The sequence below is a fragment of the Protopterus annectens genome, chromosome 11.part0 (assembly GCF_019279795.1).
Source record: "Protopterus annectens isolate FY-2018-M chromosome 11.part0, PAN1.0, whole genome shotgun sequence".
Lineage (NCBI taxonomy): Eukaryota > Metazoa > Chordata > Ceratodontiformes > Protopteridae > Protopterus > Protopterus annectens.
Genome location: NC_056745.1, coordinates 381,660,250 through 381,682,777, shown reverse-complemented (window position 1 = coordinate 381,682,777; position 22,528 = coordinate 381,660,250). Strand labels below are relative to the sequence as shown.

The 22,528-nt window shown below is 36.8% G+C and overlaps 1 protein-coding gene across 1 annotated transcript in view; it reads left to right on the top strand.

Moving 5' to 3' along the window:
• Window positions 1–22,528, top strand: part of LOC122814941 (zinc finger protein 850-like) — a 476,075-nt gene that overhangs the window by 26,084 nt on the left and 427,463 nt on the right. The window contains exon 2 of the mRNA XM_044087202.1: window positions 7,575–9,549. Coding sequence (XP_043943137.1) covers window positions 7,575–9,549 — 1,975 coding nt within the window. The remainder of the gene's footprint in view (window positions 1–7,574; window positions 9,550–22,528) is intronic.

Here is a 22,528-nt window from a genome sequence, read left to right as displayed (position 1 = left end):
TCCATTCATCTAGGATGGAAAGTGCCATGTATGCCTTTGTCTCCACAGGGATAGAAAGGCCAACATTCCTTTTGATTCCTTAAGTAGCTGCTGCATGACAGTCAAGCTATGTACAGTGTCTAGATCCAGACAAAACTGATCAGTAATCCCCTGTTCACTGAAGTTATGGAGCTATGCCACTATCTGTACCATTTTCACTATTTCTGGCTACCCCAACATGGATGGGTGGGACATGGCAGCACTCATGGCTATTAGATGCTGCTGCATGACTGTAATTGTGATCTCAAGTAATTTTGCTCCCTGCAGCTCTTTTATGTTCTGTGTGCTCTACCTTTTTATAATGGAGTGCCCACTGTTGAGCAGGTTCCTCCATGTTTGACAGTAAACTGCAGCAGTGCTCACCTTTTATACGTTTGCATGTCCTTATGACTTCTTTTCCCTGCCCACTTTCATTTGCCTGTCATTACTTGCTCTCATTTGCTTATAGTACTTGCTGCACCATAGACAAGAGTGTGACTATGAGTAGCTACTCACTTTCCTGGCATGGTTTTCTGCACAACCATGCACTGCTTATTGCACAGCTTGCCTATGAATCCCAGCCACTGTTGTTTTACTCTGCAGTAGTCTAACAGTCACATAGTCTACATAACTGGAAGTTACCAAGCATTTTGATAAACTAAATTTAGCTGAATGTATTTTCCCTAAAAGCTAGGATACTAGCAGTAAGTCATTTGTGTTGTGGGTCTCAGACCCATTAACTGTAGGGAAAAATTAAACAGTTTGAACTAGCACTCCATCTGCTTGTTCTTATTTCAGGATTGGTGTAGTCCTGGATTGAGACTGATTGTCAGGAGTGATGAAGTTAGAATTGGGTGGGCACCTTCTGTAACTGTGTCTTTTTTATGCAACGTTTATGGGGAGTCCTTACTAATTACATTTACATTTCTTATTCACATACATATATACATATTATACATATGTCTGTGTGTGTCTCTCTCTCTCTATATATGTATATATATATATATATGGGTCTACTGCAAATGGTCGAATTCCCACAATCTTGAACTTCATATGGCCGACCCCATATGATCAAGTTTGTGAAAGCTCGACCAGACTGCATGGAGATCTGCATACAGCGCGTACTGCACTGTAGTGCGATCTCAGAGTTGGTATATTTAAGTAGGGGGGGGCACAGCCCCCCACTTGGGGGTGCAGGTGGGCTTGCCCCCCTACAAAATACTGATTTTATCAGTGTTTCTTTTGGTTTTTGCCGTTTCGGAAAACCGGCTTTTGTGATAATGCACTTTCGCGGTAGTGCAGTTTCACTCTTATGGGTGTCGATGTTGCTTGTTTGAGATTTTGGGATTTCGAGCAAGCGACATAGACCCATATATATATATATATATATATATATATATATATATATATTTATATATATATATGTGTTATACATGTTATACATACGTGTGTGTGTGTGTGTGTGTGTGTGTGTGTATATATATATATATATATATATATATATATATATATATATATATATATATATATATATATATATATATACACACACACACACACACACACACACACACACACACACACCAACAGACCCATCCCAGAAACTGATATATTCCATGTTACAGATTTATTTTTCTTGAGTTTCAAAAAAAAGCAATTTGCACAGTCTAATTTATGCTGCAGTTGTCACTTCTTTTCATGACCATGGATTTCAGTATTAGCTTCTTATACATAGAGCCCTCATACACATTTTTCTTTAGCTTTTAACAATGCTCAGTAAGTATGAAATAGTTTATCAGTGTACCCACACAAATATTCATAACTACCTCCCCAAGCCTGGAATCTCTTATATTTCGTCCAAGCTGAATAACTTTGCAGTTAACATTTGTTTAACAGCATGTCTTAGCTAGGACGTCAGCAGTCAGCAGTTATAACCCAGTAAGCAGTAAAAACAAAAAGCTGAAGGTAGCTTGTGTTAGAAGATAATGAGTACAGTATGGTCCTCTTAATGGCTTTTAGTCTTTCAGGTGTTTCTTTCCTGCAGCTTTCAATAGGGATAACACAGCTCGGTAGGTCCAGTGCTTTTGTCCGTTGTTTACTGATGAATGCTACTGTTGTGGAGATATATTTTTTCTTTCTTTTTTCTGTTTTTTATAGTTAAACCCACTAGATTTGCTTCTTTTCAGGGCAGAACCATGATCGTTGCTCAGTCACAGTGACAAAGTGTATGTCTATTTTTTCTACAGTTTGCCTACTATTGCAGTGACTTCAAAAATATCTACTACCCCTCAGCAGTCCATTACTGCATGTTACTGGCTGTTTCACATTACTCCACATGTGCTTCTTGGTTAAGGTTTTCTTTAAGAGCAACAGTACACATTTATGTCATTCATTCCTTCTCATGCACAGCATGAGGTGCTGTGCATGTGGGTATCTGTCATACTCAGTCTGTATAAAACTAAATGAGGATCTGAACTGACCAAGGCAGAGTGTAAGCAAATCATTGCTACACCTTTCTCTTATCCTGAAAAAGGGCAGTGGCAGAGCAGCCTGTAATGTTCATGAATTTTAGAGAACATATTACTCCACTGAAATGCTATGAAGCACAAATGTTCATAGTTCTTGTGAAAGTCCAGATTAAAACTTGCAATGCTCCTCTTAGTTGTCTATTTTATATATGCACCTCTAAACTGGAATCCCAAAAATAACTAAACAGTTAAACACAGGTTTCACTACTTTAACAAACTACCTGTTAGCTGCGAATTGTACTAACCTAGCAAGCAGTTTGCAGGCATGCAGTGATGCAAATATATTTTTTTTTTATCAGGGCTTATTTTACTTTGTTCTTCAGATATGATCTGCAGCTTGCTTTTTGTGCATAAAACATTTAGCTAAACAGTTCACAAGAGATAGATAACAGCTGAAACTTGACAGTTTTTTTTATTACTAACCAGTACAGCAGAAAAGAAATGCATGATTCATCCAGTTGACAGTTTCTTGGGAGCACTGAATATAAAATAGGCAGCATCATGTGACAGGTGCAGAACATAAAATGCTGTTTTAAAAAACACAAATAAACAGCATGCAGAAATTGTTTTTGAACTCTGATGAGCCAAAGCATTAGTGTAAGTTTAGCGTTCAGCAGGCTGCATCTGCAGCTGCACAGAAGCCTTTTCATTTGGTTGGTCCATCCTTTTGTACTGTCAGGCATCTGTGCAGCATTGGAGAAATCCTCTCCAAACATGAAGATGTGTAGCGGTGCTTTGAAGTTGTCTGCAAAATGCAATTGAAATAAAAGGTTCACAATTGGAGTGTTTTTTCAATAACTAACAAACGGCTGCTTTGTTGCTGCATGACATTGCACACATCCTTCATTTACTCTTCTGAAGGGGGATTAACCAGATAGTGTCACTAGACTGCAGGTAAAAAAACATACTTTAGTCTTCTGTGTGACTACCCATGTTTGAATTTAAGCAGTTAAAGGTACATGGTCAGAAATCTTAGTAACTCGTATTGCACATTTCTGATTACTTTACTAAGGGTACTCTTACTGTCTGTTAAGGAACACACATAGAGGCTACAGGTACCATTATGAGTTAAAACGTTTTAACACTTGTACTACAAACATGATTTTAGGACTGCAGAACGATCACTGTAGTGCATTCATATAACGTAGTGAGTTATGAGTTTATGCTTTGTACATCTGTAGTTAGTTTATTTTTGGTTGTAGGTTTTTGTATGATATGTTATTGCAGTATTATAAAAGAATAGGAACTAAATTTTGCAGCAGTTACACTTCTATTTTACCAATAAAGTAAAAGACACAATAATTGCGAGTATGATTTGTCTTTAAAAGTATCACATTTCTGCCTCCCTTTGGGCATCCAAAAAGAAGACAAGTTTAATATTCTAGTGCTTTGAAAGGGCACTGTACTGTAGAAGTTAGCTACGCCTATTATATATTTTAGGAATGTCTCAACAGTTTATATTTCTTCTTCAACTGCATTGTCTGTCTTCACACTCTTGCAGACCATTACAGTCTGAAACTCAACCTAATCAGCAAAGTCTTCTTTGAGAGATCTCTTCTGCAGGCTATCATGACCTAGAAACTACCTTTCACTCACTACCTTTTGCATCTTCCTGGGCATCATTTAATTGTTTAGGAATCTTCCTATTGTCTGGACCTACAGTAGGAAATCTCTTGACCTGAAATAGAATTGATGTATCTACTCACCATGTGGAAACTCATTGGAATAGTACTTTAGGGAGTGGGTTTGTTATTTTCACTCCCTTTCTTTTCATTTGGTGCATTGTGACCATTTTCTCATTCCTTAACCAGTTAGCCAAATTTCTTGAGCAGATTATTGTGTAATAAGTCCTCCTTTTGATATTTGTTCTCCTTCTAGAAGGTGGTTAGTTGAATGGGATGAAATGTGGGTGCTGTGTCATTCAACACACAACCTTGCCTTGATGTTACAGTGCTGGGGACAGGTCCCGGAGACATTACAATGTGAACTCTGGTGCTAAGAAAAGGAAAAAGTTACACTGAATTTTTCTTTTCATGAAAGATGATCTCAGTGGCTGGTCTCATGCGAATAACCCTTCTCCAAGATCTTTGGTTATGCTTACACCCCAGGACTATTATATCTTCATATTGCCCAGTGTATAGTCTGAGTCCATATTCATTTTCTGCTAGCATTAGTCTTTTCCTCTCAGTGATTTTCTTACTTTAAGAAACAGTCTTGAAACTTGCACCTAGTAAACCAAGAGAATGTGAATCTTCTGCTGTTCTGGACCCAATCAAAGTATAAGGTCTAGATGAGGTCACTTGCATGTAACATCATCATTTATCATTTTCCTTGCAAACATGCATGCATACACACATACATGCATCCAAGCAGTAGATTGTTCTTTGCCTGTGACTGCATCTCTGGATTGCATGGAAAAATTAATTCCTGGGATTTTATCTTGGGACATCATGATGATGCAGCAAATTGCAGTATTTCCACCCATTGCTTGAATCTTTGTTTCAGACCTTAGTTAAAAATCTGCAGCAGTGATTCCTTATTTTTACTTACACAAACACCACCCCTAGATTATGTCCTCACAATGTTAAATTATATTCCCAGTGCACAGTTTGCATGTTCCTGTGTATTCATATGGACCTATGATGGGTGGCTTCATCCACTTCCTGCAAAACTGAGAGATGCTGACAGGTTGATTGCTGATACTGAGTGAATTGTCCTAAGTACAATTGTGTGGCTGTCTGTGTTTTGAGATAGAATGATGTGCCATCTGGTCTCATTTCCTCCTTGTACCGCAAGATCATGTAGTATACTTACTTGCCTCCTTTTTCTTGTTGTAATGTCCATGAACAGTGTCACACATATTAAAATCCTTCTTCCACCTTTCTCTATTGCTGTCTTGTTCCCATACCTCACATCATCACATTTATAATCCCTTCTGGTTTTCCATTAGTTATGTCTCAGAAACAGTGCTGTCCATTAATGAAGCCCATCCTATTAGGTCCCTAGTCAGTTATAGTACAAAGAATCCCATCTCCCCCTTTGTTTTCATGTTTACATAGACCAATCTTTGCTAAAACTTCCTGTTGCCCTTTCCAATTTTTCATGTCCCCACCACTGATTGAAAAATATGCACCCGATCACATCTCACCCACTCCCCTTTTATCACATTCGTGGCACACCGTTCTTCAGTATATATGTTACTCATCAGGTTTCATCTCCAGCACAGAGTGCTTCAGTAGATGGTCTTCATCCCACTCACACAGTTATTTTCTGGTACATTGTTTTTCAGTAGCTATCCCCCATCTCAAGGCGCCACAGTGGTGCAGTGGTTAGTGTTGTCACCTCACATCAACAGGTTCCTGGGTTTGATTCTTGTCTGGGGTGCCTTCTTTGTGGAGTCTGGATGTCCTCCCTGTGTTCGTGTGGGATTCCTGCGGGTGCTCCTGTTTCCTCCCACATTTTAAAGACATGCAGTAGGTGGATTTTTTAAAGACATGCAGTAGGTGGATTGGTCATAGGTGTGTGTGTGTGTGTGTGTGTGTGTGTGTGTGTGTGTGTGTGTGTGTGTGTGTGTGTGCGCTAGCGCGCACGCATGTGTATGGTGTAGAAGAACTACTGTGGCAAGGCTAGCCACTCGGCAGTGTAAACTTTTGCTGGCTCTAGATGTTTGTCACTGTTGAAGTGACACCCTGATCCCATGTGCAGAAATGGGAAAAATGAGTTGTAGATGGATGGTTAGATGGATAGGTCCATCCCTCACCTCACTCCTCCTCACATGTGTCTTATGTCTGTTTTGGCTTTGGCACTCTAGATCTCTCCCTGACTATATCCAGTCTAAGTTTAACTTTTTCTTGGCACACTTTTCTTCAAAAGCAATCTCCCTTCAAATTCCTCCCATTTGTCTTGCTTCCTTTGCAACCTTCTCTACATTGCATCACTTTCATTTTCTCCCCTTGCCTTCCCATCCAGCTTGTAAAAGCACAGTGTCTTCTCTGTGTCAGACCTTTGATTTATTGAACATGTAATACTGTGTAATGGAGTATTGCTAGAAGCATTTTCAAATCACAACTGCAGGTATACCAACACCGGTAGAAAGATATTTATTGCCATCCATATTTGTTAAGTAACCTGATTTTTGGTTGTATAAAATCATATTATGAGTCCAAATACAACTGCTTTCATGGCACTGACTAAGTGTGCAGCTCATAGGAGCAAGTACTTTTCATCTGTACATACTAAATTTGCTGCACTACAGCTTGCCTTGTAATTTGTACTGTTTAATCATTGCACTATCTATTTAACTTGTAATCAACATCCTCAATGTTGTTTATCAAACTGCATTACTGTAAACATTTATTTTGTATGCCATATGGATTAAATGAAAACTGATTTTTACCATACAGTTCTACTCTGGGAAGTGGTTGTAGACCAGCTCACCTACTTACTCATCAGATTGTAAGAAAATAAATACATTTTTGCCTTCTATGTGTCTTGACCAAGTGTATAAAGGAATGTTTATTGAACAATATTATTTTGTTTGCTGATGTCACTTGCATCATTTGTGTGTGTGTGTATGTGTGTGTGTGTGTGTGTGTGTGTGTGTGTGCGTGCGTGTGTGCGTACGTGCATGCGTTTCATGCTGTTATCCTTGAAATTAAAATTCAAAGAAATATGTGTTTACAAAGTAATGAATTAGGCATCATAAAATGATCATATGAAAAAAATAGGACATTGTTGTTACTGATTTGCCAGCTGCAGTTTGTATGTCCTTACCTAATCATGATAAATTGAGTTATAAATGTTTGTGCGGCTGACAAAGGTTTTCTCTCATTTGTTTATCTAAAGAAGGTATGTTTTGAGAGTATATGAATAAATAATTACAAAAATTATTGCATACACATATATTTAATTAAAGCAAACATATATTACTTGTGGCTTCTAATGTACAGAAAGCAGCTTAACTGCTCTTCAGAGGAACCAAAAAACAGTTGTCATATTCTGATGAAATATTAACTCTCTCTGTCTCAGTCAGCAGGTTGGCAAACAGCAATGAGGTTCTCTGTCGAAGACCTTCAGTGGAGGAGCATCTAAGTTCAGAAAGTGCGAAAAATATTGCAAATAAAATGCCTTTTGCAAAAAATGTGTTCATTCAGTTGGCAAAAAGACAACATAAATATGCTGAAAGTGGCAACAGTTTTATCTTGGAAAACAAACCAGAATTGCATCTAGAAACAAGTGAGATGAAGAAACTGTGTAAATGTGGTGACTATAAAAAGAATTTCACACATACTAATACCTTTGCAACTTACTTCCAGGATCACACCAGGAAGAGACTGAAGTATAGTGTTCATTCTTATAAAAGTTCCAGACTGTTTGGATGGATTAAAAGAAGGGAGAGACTGTATGATTGTAAAGAAGCCTGTCAGAAAATTTGCACTGAAAATAAAACGTGTAAATGTGGCAGATGTGAAATGAGCATCAAACAGAAACGTGAATTGATGGAGCATAAGAAGATCCGTACTGGAAATGATGGTTCTGTTCATACAACAGAATTAAGAAACCCTAAGCATTTGGAGAAAATGAGAAGGAAAATGCGCCTCAGACATCCAACATGCAATAGTGGTGGTGTTACACTGATGAGTAGCCTGACATTCCACAAGGAAGGCCACGCTGCAAAGAAACCCCGTAAATGTGGCTCATGTGACATGAGTTTTACACAGAAGAGCAGTCTTGCAGTTCATGAGAGAATCCATATGGGGGTCAAGCCTTATGAAGAGAGTTTTACATGGAAAGACAACTTATTTGCTCATGAGGCGCTCCATGCTAGAGTATATCATTATAAATGTTCAACGTTTGGCAAGAGTTTTACACAGAAACACAACCACAGAGTTCATAAGAAAAGGCACACAGGAGAGCTGCTGTATAAATGTGCAACTTGTTGCAAGAGTTTTACCAAAAAGAGCAGACTGACAGTTCATGAGAGAATACACACCGGTGAAAAACCTTATACATGTACAACATGTGGAAAGAGTTTTAGACAGAAGGGCAGCTTAATGACCCACAGGAAACACCACACAGGAGAGCAGCCATATAAATGTGGAACATGTGACAAGGGTTTCATATTCAAGAACAGTCTCCTAATTCATGAAAGAGCACACAAGGGGGAGAAGCCTTATACTTGTGCAATATGTGACAAGAGTTTTACAGAGAAGAACAACTTAATGAGCCATGAGAGGCTACACACAGGACAGCAGCTTTATAAGTGTGTAACATGTAACAAGAATTTTACAAAGAAGAGCAATCTCACAGTTCATGAGAGAATACACACGGGGGAGAAGCCTTATAAATGTGCAACATGTAGCAAGAGTTTCACTAAAAAGAGCACACTCACAGGTCATGAAAAAATGCACATAGGGGGGAAGCCTTATAAATGTGCAGCATGTGGCAAGTGTTTCACACGGAAGTATACCTTATTGGACCATGAGAAGCTCCACACTGGAGAGATGTTGTATAAATGTGGAATATGTAGCAAGAGTTTCACCAAAATGAACAAACTAACAGTTCATGAGAGAGTACACACAGGTGAAAAGCCTTATAAATGTGCAACATGTAGCAAGAGTTTCACCAAAAAGGAAACACTCTCAGTTCATGAGAAAATGCACACAGGAGAGAAGCCTCACAAATGTACAGCATGTGGCAAGAGGTTTACAGCAAAACTATTTCTTACATGCCATGAGAGAATCCACACAGGTGAGAAGCCTTATACTTGTACAATATGTGGAAAGAGTTATACACAGAAAGGTAGCTTAATGACCCATGGAAAAATCCACACAGGAGAACAGCCATTTAAATGTGCAACATGTGGCAAGAGTTTCACATTGAAGAGCTGTCTCAAAGTTCATGACAGAACACATACGGGGGAGAGGCCATTTATATGTGCAATATGTGGCAAGTGTTTTGCATGGAAGAACAGCTTAATGAGGCATCAGAAGCTCCATGACTAGATTGTTGTATATGTCACGGAGAAAGATAGTATACAAAAAAAAGTTGGGTGCATTTGTCCCTGGATGAAACTGTGCCCAAACCTGGCAAAGGCAGTGGTGCCAAAGCTGTTAGAGGAATTTGCAGTCATTTTTCAATGAATGAGATAAAGATCCTGACACAGTGTTAAACCCTGATCTAAGACACCCCACTGTGACAACAGAAAAATTATACTTCGCAAAAATGAAAACGATTGGTAAACCAGGAAATAAGCTTTGAGACATTGAGATGGAAACTTTAGTACAAAAAAAATCAGTTTGTTGTGTTACATCCAAGCAGTAAACCCAGAGTTACACTGCAATCATAAGGTAACAAATGGAAAAGAAAAATCATTGAAATGGAAAAAAATTCAAAAATTACAGATGCCAATGTTACTGAGAAAATAAAAGCAAAATCATATGTAGACAAGGAAGCACTGAGTGAATTAGAAAAAGATGCAGCAAAGGAGTATTAAGAGAGTTGAAACATCACAAGTGTTTGCAACCTTAGAGAGAAATGGACTTGAGAAATGAAGACAGAGACATAGTATGTCACAGGTCACATGCAGCAAAAAAATTGATTGTAATATCCTTTACAGCAGAGTCAACAATATTTGAAGATTCATATAGTGAAAGACACCCTGCAGTGGTAACTATTAGAAAAAATAACAGCACAAAGTCTTATGTATTGAGCAGTAAGTATTTTTTATTGGGGAAAGGGAACATGTTGAAAATGAAGTAATAGATCAGCTTAGAAATGAAGGATTTGAACAGGAACCCCCAGATTCAAGTACTGCTTCAGAATGATGGTTCACTGCAACAGGCATACACTCAAAAAGTGACAAAAGAAGTAAAGCAGTATACATTAGTAAAGAAAATGGTTCCTGTTAAAGAGGCAATATTGGAACTAAAGAAAGATATTAGTCATGCATATGGTTCACAAACAAAATCCCAGAAAATCTGGTAGGACAGTCATTCAAAAAAAAAAAGATTTGTCTTTGCACAGCAGGAAATGAAGTGTAGGAGAAAATTTTAACTATGAAGAGAATAATTTAAAGGAAGACCTGCTGGCTGTGACAAATGCACAAATATGGCAATATTGTATGACATAGAGAGGCTGCTGAACATGAAAAAAACATGGACTGGTAAATTAATAAGCCAAATTAAAAGAATAAGTGGAACTATAAATAGAGCTCTGAATGATATAATATATTACTATACAGCTAAACTAATAACTGACGTGGTATTACCAAGCAAGCATAAAATAATAAAGGAAAATAAAGGAACAAGTAGATCATTACCACTGAAATGCCAATTAGAAACAACTGTGAAATAGTTGAGTGTCATTATTGGAAAACTATAGAGAAGGAAATAATTTAAAAATGTTAGAAAGGTGAATGTGCTAAAACAAAAGCACAACCTCAAAACAGATCAAGGTTTGAGTTATACCATTTCTAACAATAAATAATCTCTACACCAGGCAAATTTTTTGGGAGATAAATGAAGAAATACAAAGAATGGATATAAAATGGCAGTTTAGGTGCAACCCAAAGAAGATCTACAGAAAACAACAAAAGAAAACAATAACTGAGGCATCACAAAAAAACAGACTAAATTAATAAATTTTAGAGAAATGTCTATGAGGACCTGGGTGAACATAACAAGGAAGTTGACTAGATAAAAAAATGTAAAAAATTATATATAAGAAATTCTAATACAGAGGATATGGCTTGAAATGAAGTAAGTGCTACTGTGATAAAAATAAAGTTAAGAAAGGCCATTGGAATACTCCAGGTCCAAGTTCGGTATGGTATTAACATCTTTGTACAATGATTTAGCCTTGACAGAATCTACCTATGTACACCCTGAAATGACACTAGTCCAATTTAACAGTGGGGAAAAAACATACTAGTAGTTAAAAGTGAGCTATCAAGTCACACTAAGAACTATCGACAGATGACTTTCAACAATATGTATGATGTATAGAGGAATGGATACAGACTGCATAGTCCCCTAGATAAAAAAAAAAAGCCATGGAATTAGAAACATGAGCCACAAAAGATTACTGAAAGTGAGGAAGCAATGATCACATGAGATTGTCTAGTACCAACAGCTAAGAAGGTAGAAGCAAAAAAGAAATGGATGTTGTAGTTCAAGACAGAAATACAAAAACATCATTAATTACTGAAATTGCTATACCCAACAACTGTAGTGCCTTACAAACTAAAATAAATATAGTTATAAAATGTCAAGGTAAGTAAGCAACAACTAGAGCAGTATTGAATAAGGATACATAGTTCCAGTGGTAATAGGAACAATGAATCTTCAAGCATATTTAAAGATGCTACCAATACAGGTAGCCTCCACATGAACTACAGAAAGAGAAAATTGTAGGTATATTGCAGGTGCTGAGAAGAGCACTCTTGGCAAACATCACAGACTGAAGCAAAACTGGTCTCCTGAATTTTAATTATGTCCTTATTTAGGAATGAGGTCCATTATTGTCACAGTATTAAAAAAATATATTTTAAGAAATTAAACAGACACCAGCTATACAGTGGATATAAAACGTTTACACACCTCTTTTAAAATGCCAGGTTTTTATGATATATAAAAATGAGACTGCAATAAATCGTATCAAAACTATTCCCACCTTTAATGTGACCTATAACCTGTACAATTCAACTGAAAAACAAACAAATCTGTTAGGGGGAAAAATATAAAAAACAAATAAGCTAGTTGCATAAGTGTGCACACCCTTAAACTAATACTTTGTTGAAGCACCTTTTTTATGCAATTACATCATTCAGTCTTCTTGGGTACACACCTGCCATCAATTGAAGAGACTCTGATTAACCCCAAATAAAGTTCAGCTGTCCTAGTTGGATTGTCCTGACATTTACTCAGTTGTCTGCTGCAGCAAAAGCCATGGTTCGCAGAAAGCTTACAAAGCATTAAGGGATCTCATTGTTGAAAGGTATCAGTCAGGAGAAGGGTAGAAACAAACTTCCACGCACTGCATGTACCATGGAACACAGTGAAAACAGTATCAAAAAGTGGAGGAAATATGGGATAACAGTAACGTTGCAAAGAACTGGATGTCCCTTCAAAATTGATAAAAAGACAAGACGAAAACTAGTCAGGGAGGCTGCCAAAAGACTTACAGCAACACTGAAGGAGCTGCAGGAATTTCTGGCAAGTACTGGTTGTGTACTACATGTGACAACAATCTCTCATATTCTCCATATGTCTGGGCTATGGGATAGGGATGCAAGATGAACACCTTTCCTTACACAGAAAGACATTCAGGCCTGGCTAAAATTTGCAAAACAATACATCGTCTCCCAAAAGCATGTGGGAAAATGTGTTATGGTCTGATGAGGCTAAGGTTGAACGTTTTGGCCACAATTCCAAAAGATATGTTTGGCACAAAAACAACCCTTTGCATCACCAAAAGAACACCATCCCCATGGTGAAGCATGGTGGTGGCAGTATTATGCTTTGGGGTTGCTTTTCTTCAGCTGGAACTGGGGCTTTAGACAAGGTGGAGGGAATTATGAACAGGGTTGCTTTTCTTCAGCTGGAACTGGGGCTTTAGTCAAGGTGGAGGGAATTATGAACAGTTCCAAATACCAGTCACTTTTGTCCAAAACCTTCAGGCATCTGCTAGAAAGATGAAGAGGAATTTCACCTTTCAACATGACAATGACCCCAAGCATGCATCCAAATCAACAAAAGAATGGCTTCACCAGAAGAAAATTAAAGTTTTGGAATGGCCCAGCCAGGGCCCAGACCTAAATCCAGTAGAACATCTGTGGGGTGACCTGAAGAGGGCTGTGCACAAGAGATGCCCTCACAATCTGACAGATATGGAGCGCTTTTGCATGGAAGAGTGGGCAAATAGTGCCAAGTCAAGATGTGCCATGCTGATAGACTCCTACCCAAGAAGATGGAAAACTGTAATTAAATCAAACGGTGCTTAAACAAAGTATTAGTTTAAGGGTGTGCACACTTATGCAACCAGCTTATTGTACATTTTTTATTTTTTATATTTTTCCCCTAACAGATTTGTTTGTTTTTCAATTGAATTGTACAGGTTATAAGTCACATTAAAGGTGGCAAAAGTTTTAAAATGATTTATTGTGGTCTCATTTTTTTATATACAAAAAACTTGGCATTTTAACAGGGTGTGTAAACTTTTTATAACCACTGTATATCTGTGCAATGTGTGGCAATAATTTCATAGAGAATTACAGTCTCACACACCTTGAGAGGAATGATAGAGGAGAGATTTAAACAAAGTCATAATAGAGAGCTCCAAAAAGACACACTACCTAAGTATTGCATGGATAGATTACAAAAAAACAAACACATTTTACAGCAGGAATGCTTATAGATATGCAAGATAAACTCCATATTATCAGTTCCATAGCAGTATCTTATAAAACAGTGGTAAACCTTCTTACAGCTGTGTCATGAGAAAAGGCAAATTGTCATTCCAGGAATAAAAATCCAAAATGTGGATATTCCAGAGTGATTTTTTTTTTGTTGTCACCATTGCTGTTTTGTCTTGCTGTTACCCTGTTAAGCTGTTTTTAACAGACTAGGCTATGGCTACAGCTTAACATCTAGAAAACATTCTTGTGGAAAGATATCTCATCTACTTTTTGTGGATGATTTAAAACTGTATAGCTCATTGGGCAACCAGCTGAAAGCATAACTAGAAATGGTTAAAACTTTCTTAGATGAAATGAGTATGGCATGTGGTCAGCCAGCACTGTAACGTAGAGGAATAAAGCCCTAACTATGGCCCAAGTAACATAGGTTTGATTAGTGGCAATAGTATCTCAGGGAGAGATGGGCCTGCCCATCCTTGGGTACAGGAGCTGGCTGAAGATGCTACCTGAGTGTGGTGTGGCTCACAGAGAGGAGTTATTGTTGGATGTTGTAGACAAATGCAGGGGTGGAAGCAGGGAAAAAAAGGGTAGATCATAATACTCTACCCCACTGGCAAAAGAAGTTACTGGCACAACTGCACAGGTTGCCCTTACGATCCACACCAGCCCCAGCTCACTTGGAGAAGACCGAGGGAGGGAGGGAGGAGGAGCAGATAGCCCTGGCAGTTGAGTAAGGGCACTGGGATGTCCAGAATGAATGAAGCAAGGGGGACGAGGAGAAAAAAAAAAGTGACATTTGTTCTTGATAAATGTGCAAAAGCACCATGTATAGCAGGATAACTAAAGCACTAAGAAAATATCAATCTGAAATATAATGGCACTTGAACAGGAGGGTATTTATAAGTACTTTGGAATATAAAAAGGCTTTGCAGTATAACATAAACGTTTGGACAAAGCTTGGTAAGGAAAACTTCATAAGACTAAGTCTAATATTGAAAAATGCCTTGATGTCTAGGAATAAAGGGTAAACTATAAATAAGCTTGCTCTTCTTGTTCTAACTTACAGCTTCATGTTGATTGACTGACCCCAGAAAAGCGCTAGATCACTTGGACAAGAAAAATATGTCATGCTTATCAAATTATATGTAATCCTACTATGCACTGTTTCTACATCCCTTCTTTTGAAGGAGGTACGGGCCTCCTTAAAATTGACTATACATATATGTCTGTAATTGTGAAACTGCATACATATATATTTGTTTTTATATTATCAGATCCAAACATAAAGAAAGTTATAAACCATAAAGAAAACGAGTATAAGTCAGAATGGAGCAGGAATGGGAATCAAACCAAAAGAAGGTAAAAAATCAGACACCAACAGAAAGTGCCAAAAAAACAACAAAAAAAGAATATAAAGAACAGGAGCAGAAGAAAAAGAGAAATGGAAGCCTACAGATATAGTCACAAGTATAGAGAACTCTTGGAACAACCACATGGTCATCAAGATTTGATGCATGAATGGTTACGGAGAGGTGAATTTAAAATCAAAACATGAAAGGTTAATAATGGCAGCTTACGGCAGCTGACACACATATGCTTACAACTAAAAACAGTTGCACACGTTGTTGCTGGTTGTGATATTCTACTCATGCCTGGGGGGTTGTACACTGAGAGGCACAGTAATGTGGCTAGACTGTTACAATGGGAATTGTATAGTCACTACAACATGCAAGTAGCTGAAAAGCATTGAAAAAGTGATCTACAAAGAATTAATAAAATGAAGTTATGATCACAAAGGATCATCATATAACAAGAGTTAAAGTAAAATAAAGAAAATCTGATATGGTAATCAAAGAAAAAAGGACAAAATTAGCATCAGTCCTTGAGGTATCTACACCTAGCAAACAGTGTTTTGTTTACTGAATGACATAAGGTTTTAAAATACTAGAATGTGGAATAAAGAAATCCTGATAGTTCTGACAATATTAGAAGCAACTGGGCAAATAAAAAAAGAATTTGCAAGCATAGTTAAATATGTTCTCATTATATGTGAACTGCAGAAGGAAATAGTTCTGGGTACATCATGATTGCTGAAAAGAGCATTCTTGGCAAATGTGAAAAACTGAAGCAAAACTAATTTCATGAACTTTACTTGTACCATGACTCAAGAATGGTGATTGTTCCTGTCATGGTATTAGATACCCTATACATATGGCAAATTTTGATTGAAGAGTTGATGCGTAAATGTCTTAGGTGAGGTGAATTTAAGCCACAAGATGAAAGGTTAATAACTGTAGCATAGGATTATGGACTACATAAGCAAAGGTTCATAAAATCGGAGATAGACAAATTTACATTTTTTTCAGGAGAAACGTTTGTAGTCTGTGATGGCTGTGGGTCCATATACTGAAAAGGTGCAATAATGTGTTAATGTTATTAAACCTGACACTGTGTAAACATAGTAGCATATAGGTAGCCGTGGGGCACTGGAAGCATGAAGCACAAAGAATTACTGACAGTGAAGAAATGATCACGTGAGATTCATGCAATACCAACAGTTGGGAAAGTAGAATTAACAGAGCCAGATGTTGTCATTGAAAAGGCCAAAAACAGCTTTAATTGTTGAAGTAGGTCCCCAGGGACTGTTGTGTCTTACATACTGAAAGACAGAAAGGTATAATATATCAGTACACGCAAGAAGGAACTAGAGCATTGTGAAATAAGGGCACCTAGTTGGTTCCAGTGGTAGTAGATACAACTGGGCTAACAGAAAGAAATTCCATACATCCTTAAATGTGTTGTGAATACATGAAACTCCACATGAACTCCAGAATTAGACAGTTCTGGGTACATTATGGGCTCAATTCCAAAAAACTTACACTCAGTGTAAGTGACCGCTTACACTGAGAGCAGGCAGAGAGCAGGTGTTGTGGAATCTGGCCCTTGGTGTAGGCCTGTTTATAGACAGGCCTTACTCCAATGTAAGTTACTTACACTGACAGGACGTGTTTCGGAATTGGGGCAGAGTTGCACTGATAGCAACTCTTTTGGAATTGGATGCTGAAATAAACACTCTCGGTAGACTTCAAAGACTGAAGTTAAAGTTATACTTTCTGCCCTTAGTAAAAAAACTAGAAATTGGTAAGGAAAGAACCTATAAAAATGTGCAACATATAGCAAAAATTTGCAAAAGAACACTCTCACTGATCATGAGACAATGTGAAAAAAGTAAGCTACATATAATGACTATAGTTTCAGAATGCTGACAAGCATATAGTTATAAAATATAAAGACATGGAAGTAGAAATTCAAACAGTGACATAAAAGGCAACTAAGTACTTCCAGTGGTATTAGGAGCAAGTGAACTAATTAAAAAAAATTTCCTTGTACACTTAAATATGTGACTAGTACCAGTACCTCCATAAAAACTACAAAAACAAGCAGTTATGGGTACATTGCAGATGCCGAGAAGAGCTGGCTTGGAAGGCATACATAGCTGAAATAAAACATTTCATGTACATTATGCCTTGATTTGAGAATGAGCTCCATTGTTATTTTTTAATATATTTTGGTTTCCTTGGACCTCATTTTCATTGGCGTAACCAGTGCCGCCACGTCCACATTATGTTTAGCCCCCTAACTTACTCCAGTATTACTGGGGCAAGTCTTGGTCCTTAAGAGCATCCTGGGGAGTCAGCTGTCTGTTTTTCTGCCCAGTGTTTTTTTTTTGTATTGTATGCCTCACCCTGGAAATGGGCTCCATTTTTGTATTTTTGTCACAGTATTAAAAGAAAACCAAGTATTTAGAGAAATTAAACTGAGAGAAGCATGCTAAATGTGTGCAATATGTGGAAAGAATTTTAAATCTAAAGTACTGTGTCTCATTTTATATGGAAAACCACTGTGACAACAAACCATATATATCTATAACATGCACCAGGACTTTCAGAGTGAAGCAGAAACTCAGAATTCTGGAAGAAACCCACCTTTGAAGTAAAGCGTATGAATGTGCGACATTGGCAAAAATTTATTTAGAAGAAAAGACAATACATGAAAAAAAATTTGCACTTTGAATAAATGTTTAGTATACTGTATACAGAAGAGCAGTCTCGTGATTTATAAGAAGACTTTGGCAAATGTTAGAAACAGTACCCGTCTGGATTATATGAACCTCCTGGCTAGGAATGGGTCCATTGCTGTCATGATTTTAAAACTCTAGAAATTTGTAGAAGTTAAGTAAAGGAAGAAAAGTGATATGCATGTGCAACAGTTGGCAAGGCTATTATTTAGATATCTAGACTTGCAGTCCACATGGGAGAAAGTCACTCACGTGAATTATAAATAAATTCATAGCCATTAAAGAGAATAATTTAGGGAAAGAATTGCTAGAATTTAATACAGGTGTGTGTGTGTGTGTGTGTGTGTGTGTGTGTGTGTGTGTGTGTGTGTGTGTGTGTGTATGTGTATATGTATACATATATATATATATATATATATATATATATATAAGAAAAGGGTTTCAGAAAGTGAATAAAACCTGACTCTTAGAAGATTATAATAATGGAAAACAGCTCAAAATCTAAAAACACACTTTATTTTGAACATTCAGTAATCAATTTCGACCTTCTGCAAGACTTCTTCAGACTGAATGCAGTCATTTCAAACACACCTTTATAAAGCAATTAAAAAGCCACATGACATAATTAATGCCTAAGACTTTTCCTTTGTAGATAAACTTTAAATTTTTCTTTATCATTCAGCCCAGGTGGATGACAAGCATCAAACCTTAGTTGCCACACATACTCTTTTCAGTCAAGCTCTTCCTAAGCTTCAAAATAATTTTCATAATTCATAGTTTGCTCTAATACAACAACTTTGAACCTTCCTGAACAATTATCTTGATTTGTAGTGTCTACTCGAAGCATTTCTCTCATCTTTGATATTACCATGCTGATGCTCCTAAATTCTTTTGTTCAACTTTCTAGTGGTTCTACCCACATAAAATGCTTCACAAAAAAGACAGATAACAAGGTAGACTACAAATTTTGATGTACAACATACCTGCCTTGAATTCTTATATCTATATTCTTTATTTAGAATTCAGTAATCCCACTAAGCAAATAACTGCAACAATTGCAGTTAAAGCATTTAAACATTCCCACCTTATTATATTTCCTTAAAGGTGGACCCAACTTCAATTGAAAATAATTTCTAAAACTTTTACCCTTTTTATGAACAAATAATGACTTCTCCCCAGCAACTTTTTTTAACTTCAGGGAAGCTACTTAAAACTTTCCAATTATCAATAATAATAGTTTTAACCATCTGTTCATCTGTGCTACTAGTTAGATGCATTGCAGTATTAAAAATATTTTTTTTCTTAGAATATGAACACGACAAAGTATTTGAAGCCAGCAACACCAACAACAACAAAAAAAAAAAAGGTCCATGTAATGTTAACACAGATTAACCTAGCATGTTATTGTGCAGCTAAACTAACAAAAAGCAAGGTATTTCCAGAAAAACATAAAACTAAGGAAAGCAGTAAAACAAGAACACCATGGAAATACTGGTTAGAGACAACTATGAAACAATTAGAAAAGAAATAGCATTATTAGTTTGTTATTTGGGGAATATAGAAATGGAAATACTCAGTAAAAACTCTTAGAAAGATGAAAGCACACTACATAAACATTTCTAGATTTACATTACACTGTTTATAAAAAAAATAAATAAAAATGTATGCACAGGCCAAAAACTTAGGTGATACAAACACAAATAAAGAAAAGATACAAAACAAGAAATTTAAGGGTGAACCAAACTTCTGTGGGAAACTAGAAGAAGAAGCGCAGTAACTGTAACACCACAATAAACAGAAGAATGTTATAAGAACGGGTATATGGAAATATTTCTGAAATGCATTACATCGTAAAAGCCATTCACCGAAACCTCCTCATGTGGGGGGCTGCTCCCCACAGCTAATTATATATACCAACTCCGAGATTGCACTATAGTGGGGAAAGGGCAAATTTCCTTATCCCTACCGTAATGCGATCTTATTCGAAAGACTTGATGAACAGCATGTTCGATGACATATGCCGTTCAATGCTTTTTTCCCTTTGATGAGTGGTCTTAGACCCATAAAGAGCATGCTGAAAAAATAAGGGCAATAAATGTTTAAAAAAAATACAAAATATATGTAATGGAATGAAGTAACTGCCACTGAGACAGGGACAGGGTTAATAAAACTGGCCCAGATGCTGTAGTCAACATCTGTCTGGTGTTATCTTTGCACCATGAGTTGGCCTTGAAGGTAAAAAATATACATGCATAACATAACATGACATGACACTGGTCTGACAACCAATGGGGAAAGGTGTACTCCAACTTAAAAGTGAAACTGCACACTAACCAAATGAACTTTGAATAGTAACTTGTCTTTCAAAAACATATACATTGTATGCAAGAATTGATGCAGAGTCTGCAGTGATCTGGATAGAATTTAGTCATTGCAATAGAACAGAAAGGTATTACAAAATAATAATACATCTTTTACTACACAGATCTGCAACAAAGAGCTATAAAAATGGACAGAACCTTTGTATGGCATCAGTAGAATACCAAAATACTGTAGTCCAGTCTATTATCTGAACTCCGATTATCTGAAATGTTAGTTATTCGAATGCAGCCTTCCAAAGTTTTCAGGTAGGAAAAGTCATAAAGTCTGAATATGTAAATGTTATACATATTTGCTTGTATGTGTTTTCTGAACTTGTAGCCCGCTCGTGTGTGAAAAATATTCTTTATTGTCCACTGGAATAAAGTGCATTCCCTGTGTGCAGAAAAAAAGAAGATTTTAGAAGTTTTTTTATCTGGTTCAATTATATGTTTGAATATCCAAACTACCCTAGGTCCCAATTAACTCTCTACTGTATGTATACAGTTCAACAATCATTGATAAATTGTGTTGCAGTTATTATGAAAGAGTAACACACAACTTTACAAACTGAGTGTTGAAAAAGGGCAAACTGCTAACCCAGGTTTAAGAATCCAGTGGAGAATATTCCAGGGTAATTCTTTGTAATGATTTGTTTTGCCTTTCACACACTCCATTAAGGTGTTTACAACAAACTAGGGTACAGGAAGAGTTTGACGTGAAGTAAAACAATGCTGTCAGGTAACATCTAGCCTTTTTTTTTTGTGGATATACTCCAACTGTGTAGCTAATTTGACAGATAACTAAAACTGCAACTACAAGTAACTAAAACTATTTCAAGTTGTATAAGACTAGCATCTGTCCTAAACAAGTGGGCAAAAACAGCATGAATAACTGAAAAAATAGTGTTTAGAAAATATGAAACCTGGGAAAAGAATGTGATGTAAACGTAGAGGAATGAGAATAAGTTCTTAAATGTCTAGGAATAGATAAAGGGTAAGAAATACAGCACAATAAATGAGAATAATGCTTACTAATAAATATTTTAGAAGACTGAAGCAACTGCTGGCAATTGCTGTGACATGTATGAATAAATTCCTGGCTAAAAATCAGTTAACCTCTATTATTACAGCTTTGGGATGATAAAATGGCCCAAAAAGTGTTCGATCAGTTAGATAGTAAAACAAGAAAATTGCTTCATATCTGCCATATTATGTGCAAGAAAAAGTGTTTGGCAAGATGGTATATCCCCCAGTCTGAGAAGTCATGCAGCTCCTTGAAATTGACTACATGTGCAGGTTAGCAGCTGTGGGAACTGTGCATGCATTTGTTGCCATCAAATCCAAAATGTAGTTAAAGTCCAAAACCATGAAGTAAACAAGTCAGCATGTCATCTATGCCCAGATTACTAGATGCATTTAGCAACGGAGCATGTTTAGAAATCAAACCAGATGTGGACAAATAAACAGGAAGCAACAGCAAATGCTAAAAACCAATAGAATAACATTGTCACCAGAGGAGAAAGAAAGGAAGAAACATGATATCCCACAGTTGTAGTAAAAGCTATAGACAACTGTTGGCAACAGCCACATGTTGATCAAGTTTTGACAGAAAACCAAAAGATAAAAGGATAATAATACTACCTCCAGACAGTGCATTACACGTGTACTGGTTTACAAAATTTATAGAGAAACAAAATCAATAGAGAGAATAGGAGATACAGGAAATACAGACACATTCATATTTTCCAGTACATAACTAGAAACATTTTACATCTTGTTGCTGATTTTGGAACACTTACAGTGGGCCTGTATACTGAAAATCACAATAATGCAAAGGTATTACAGTGGACACTGCAAACATTGCAACTTACAGGTAGCTAAAAGGGTTTGGTAACATGAAGCACAATTAAATGAAGTAATGGTCACATTAGATCATCCAGTACCAATTGTTAAGAAGGTGTGAACAAAATATATGTTGTAGTTGAAAGGGACAAAAGCAGTATTAATTATTGAAATAATGACCCTGAATATCTGTAGTTTCTTTCATACTGAAAGACAAAATTGTAAATTAGCAATACATGCAAACAGAAAGTACAGCATTGTGGAATAAAGCCATTCAGATATTTTG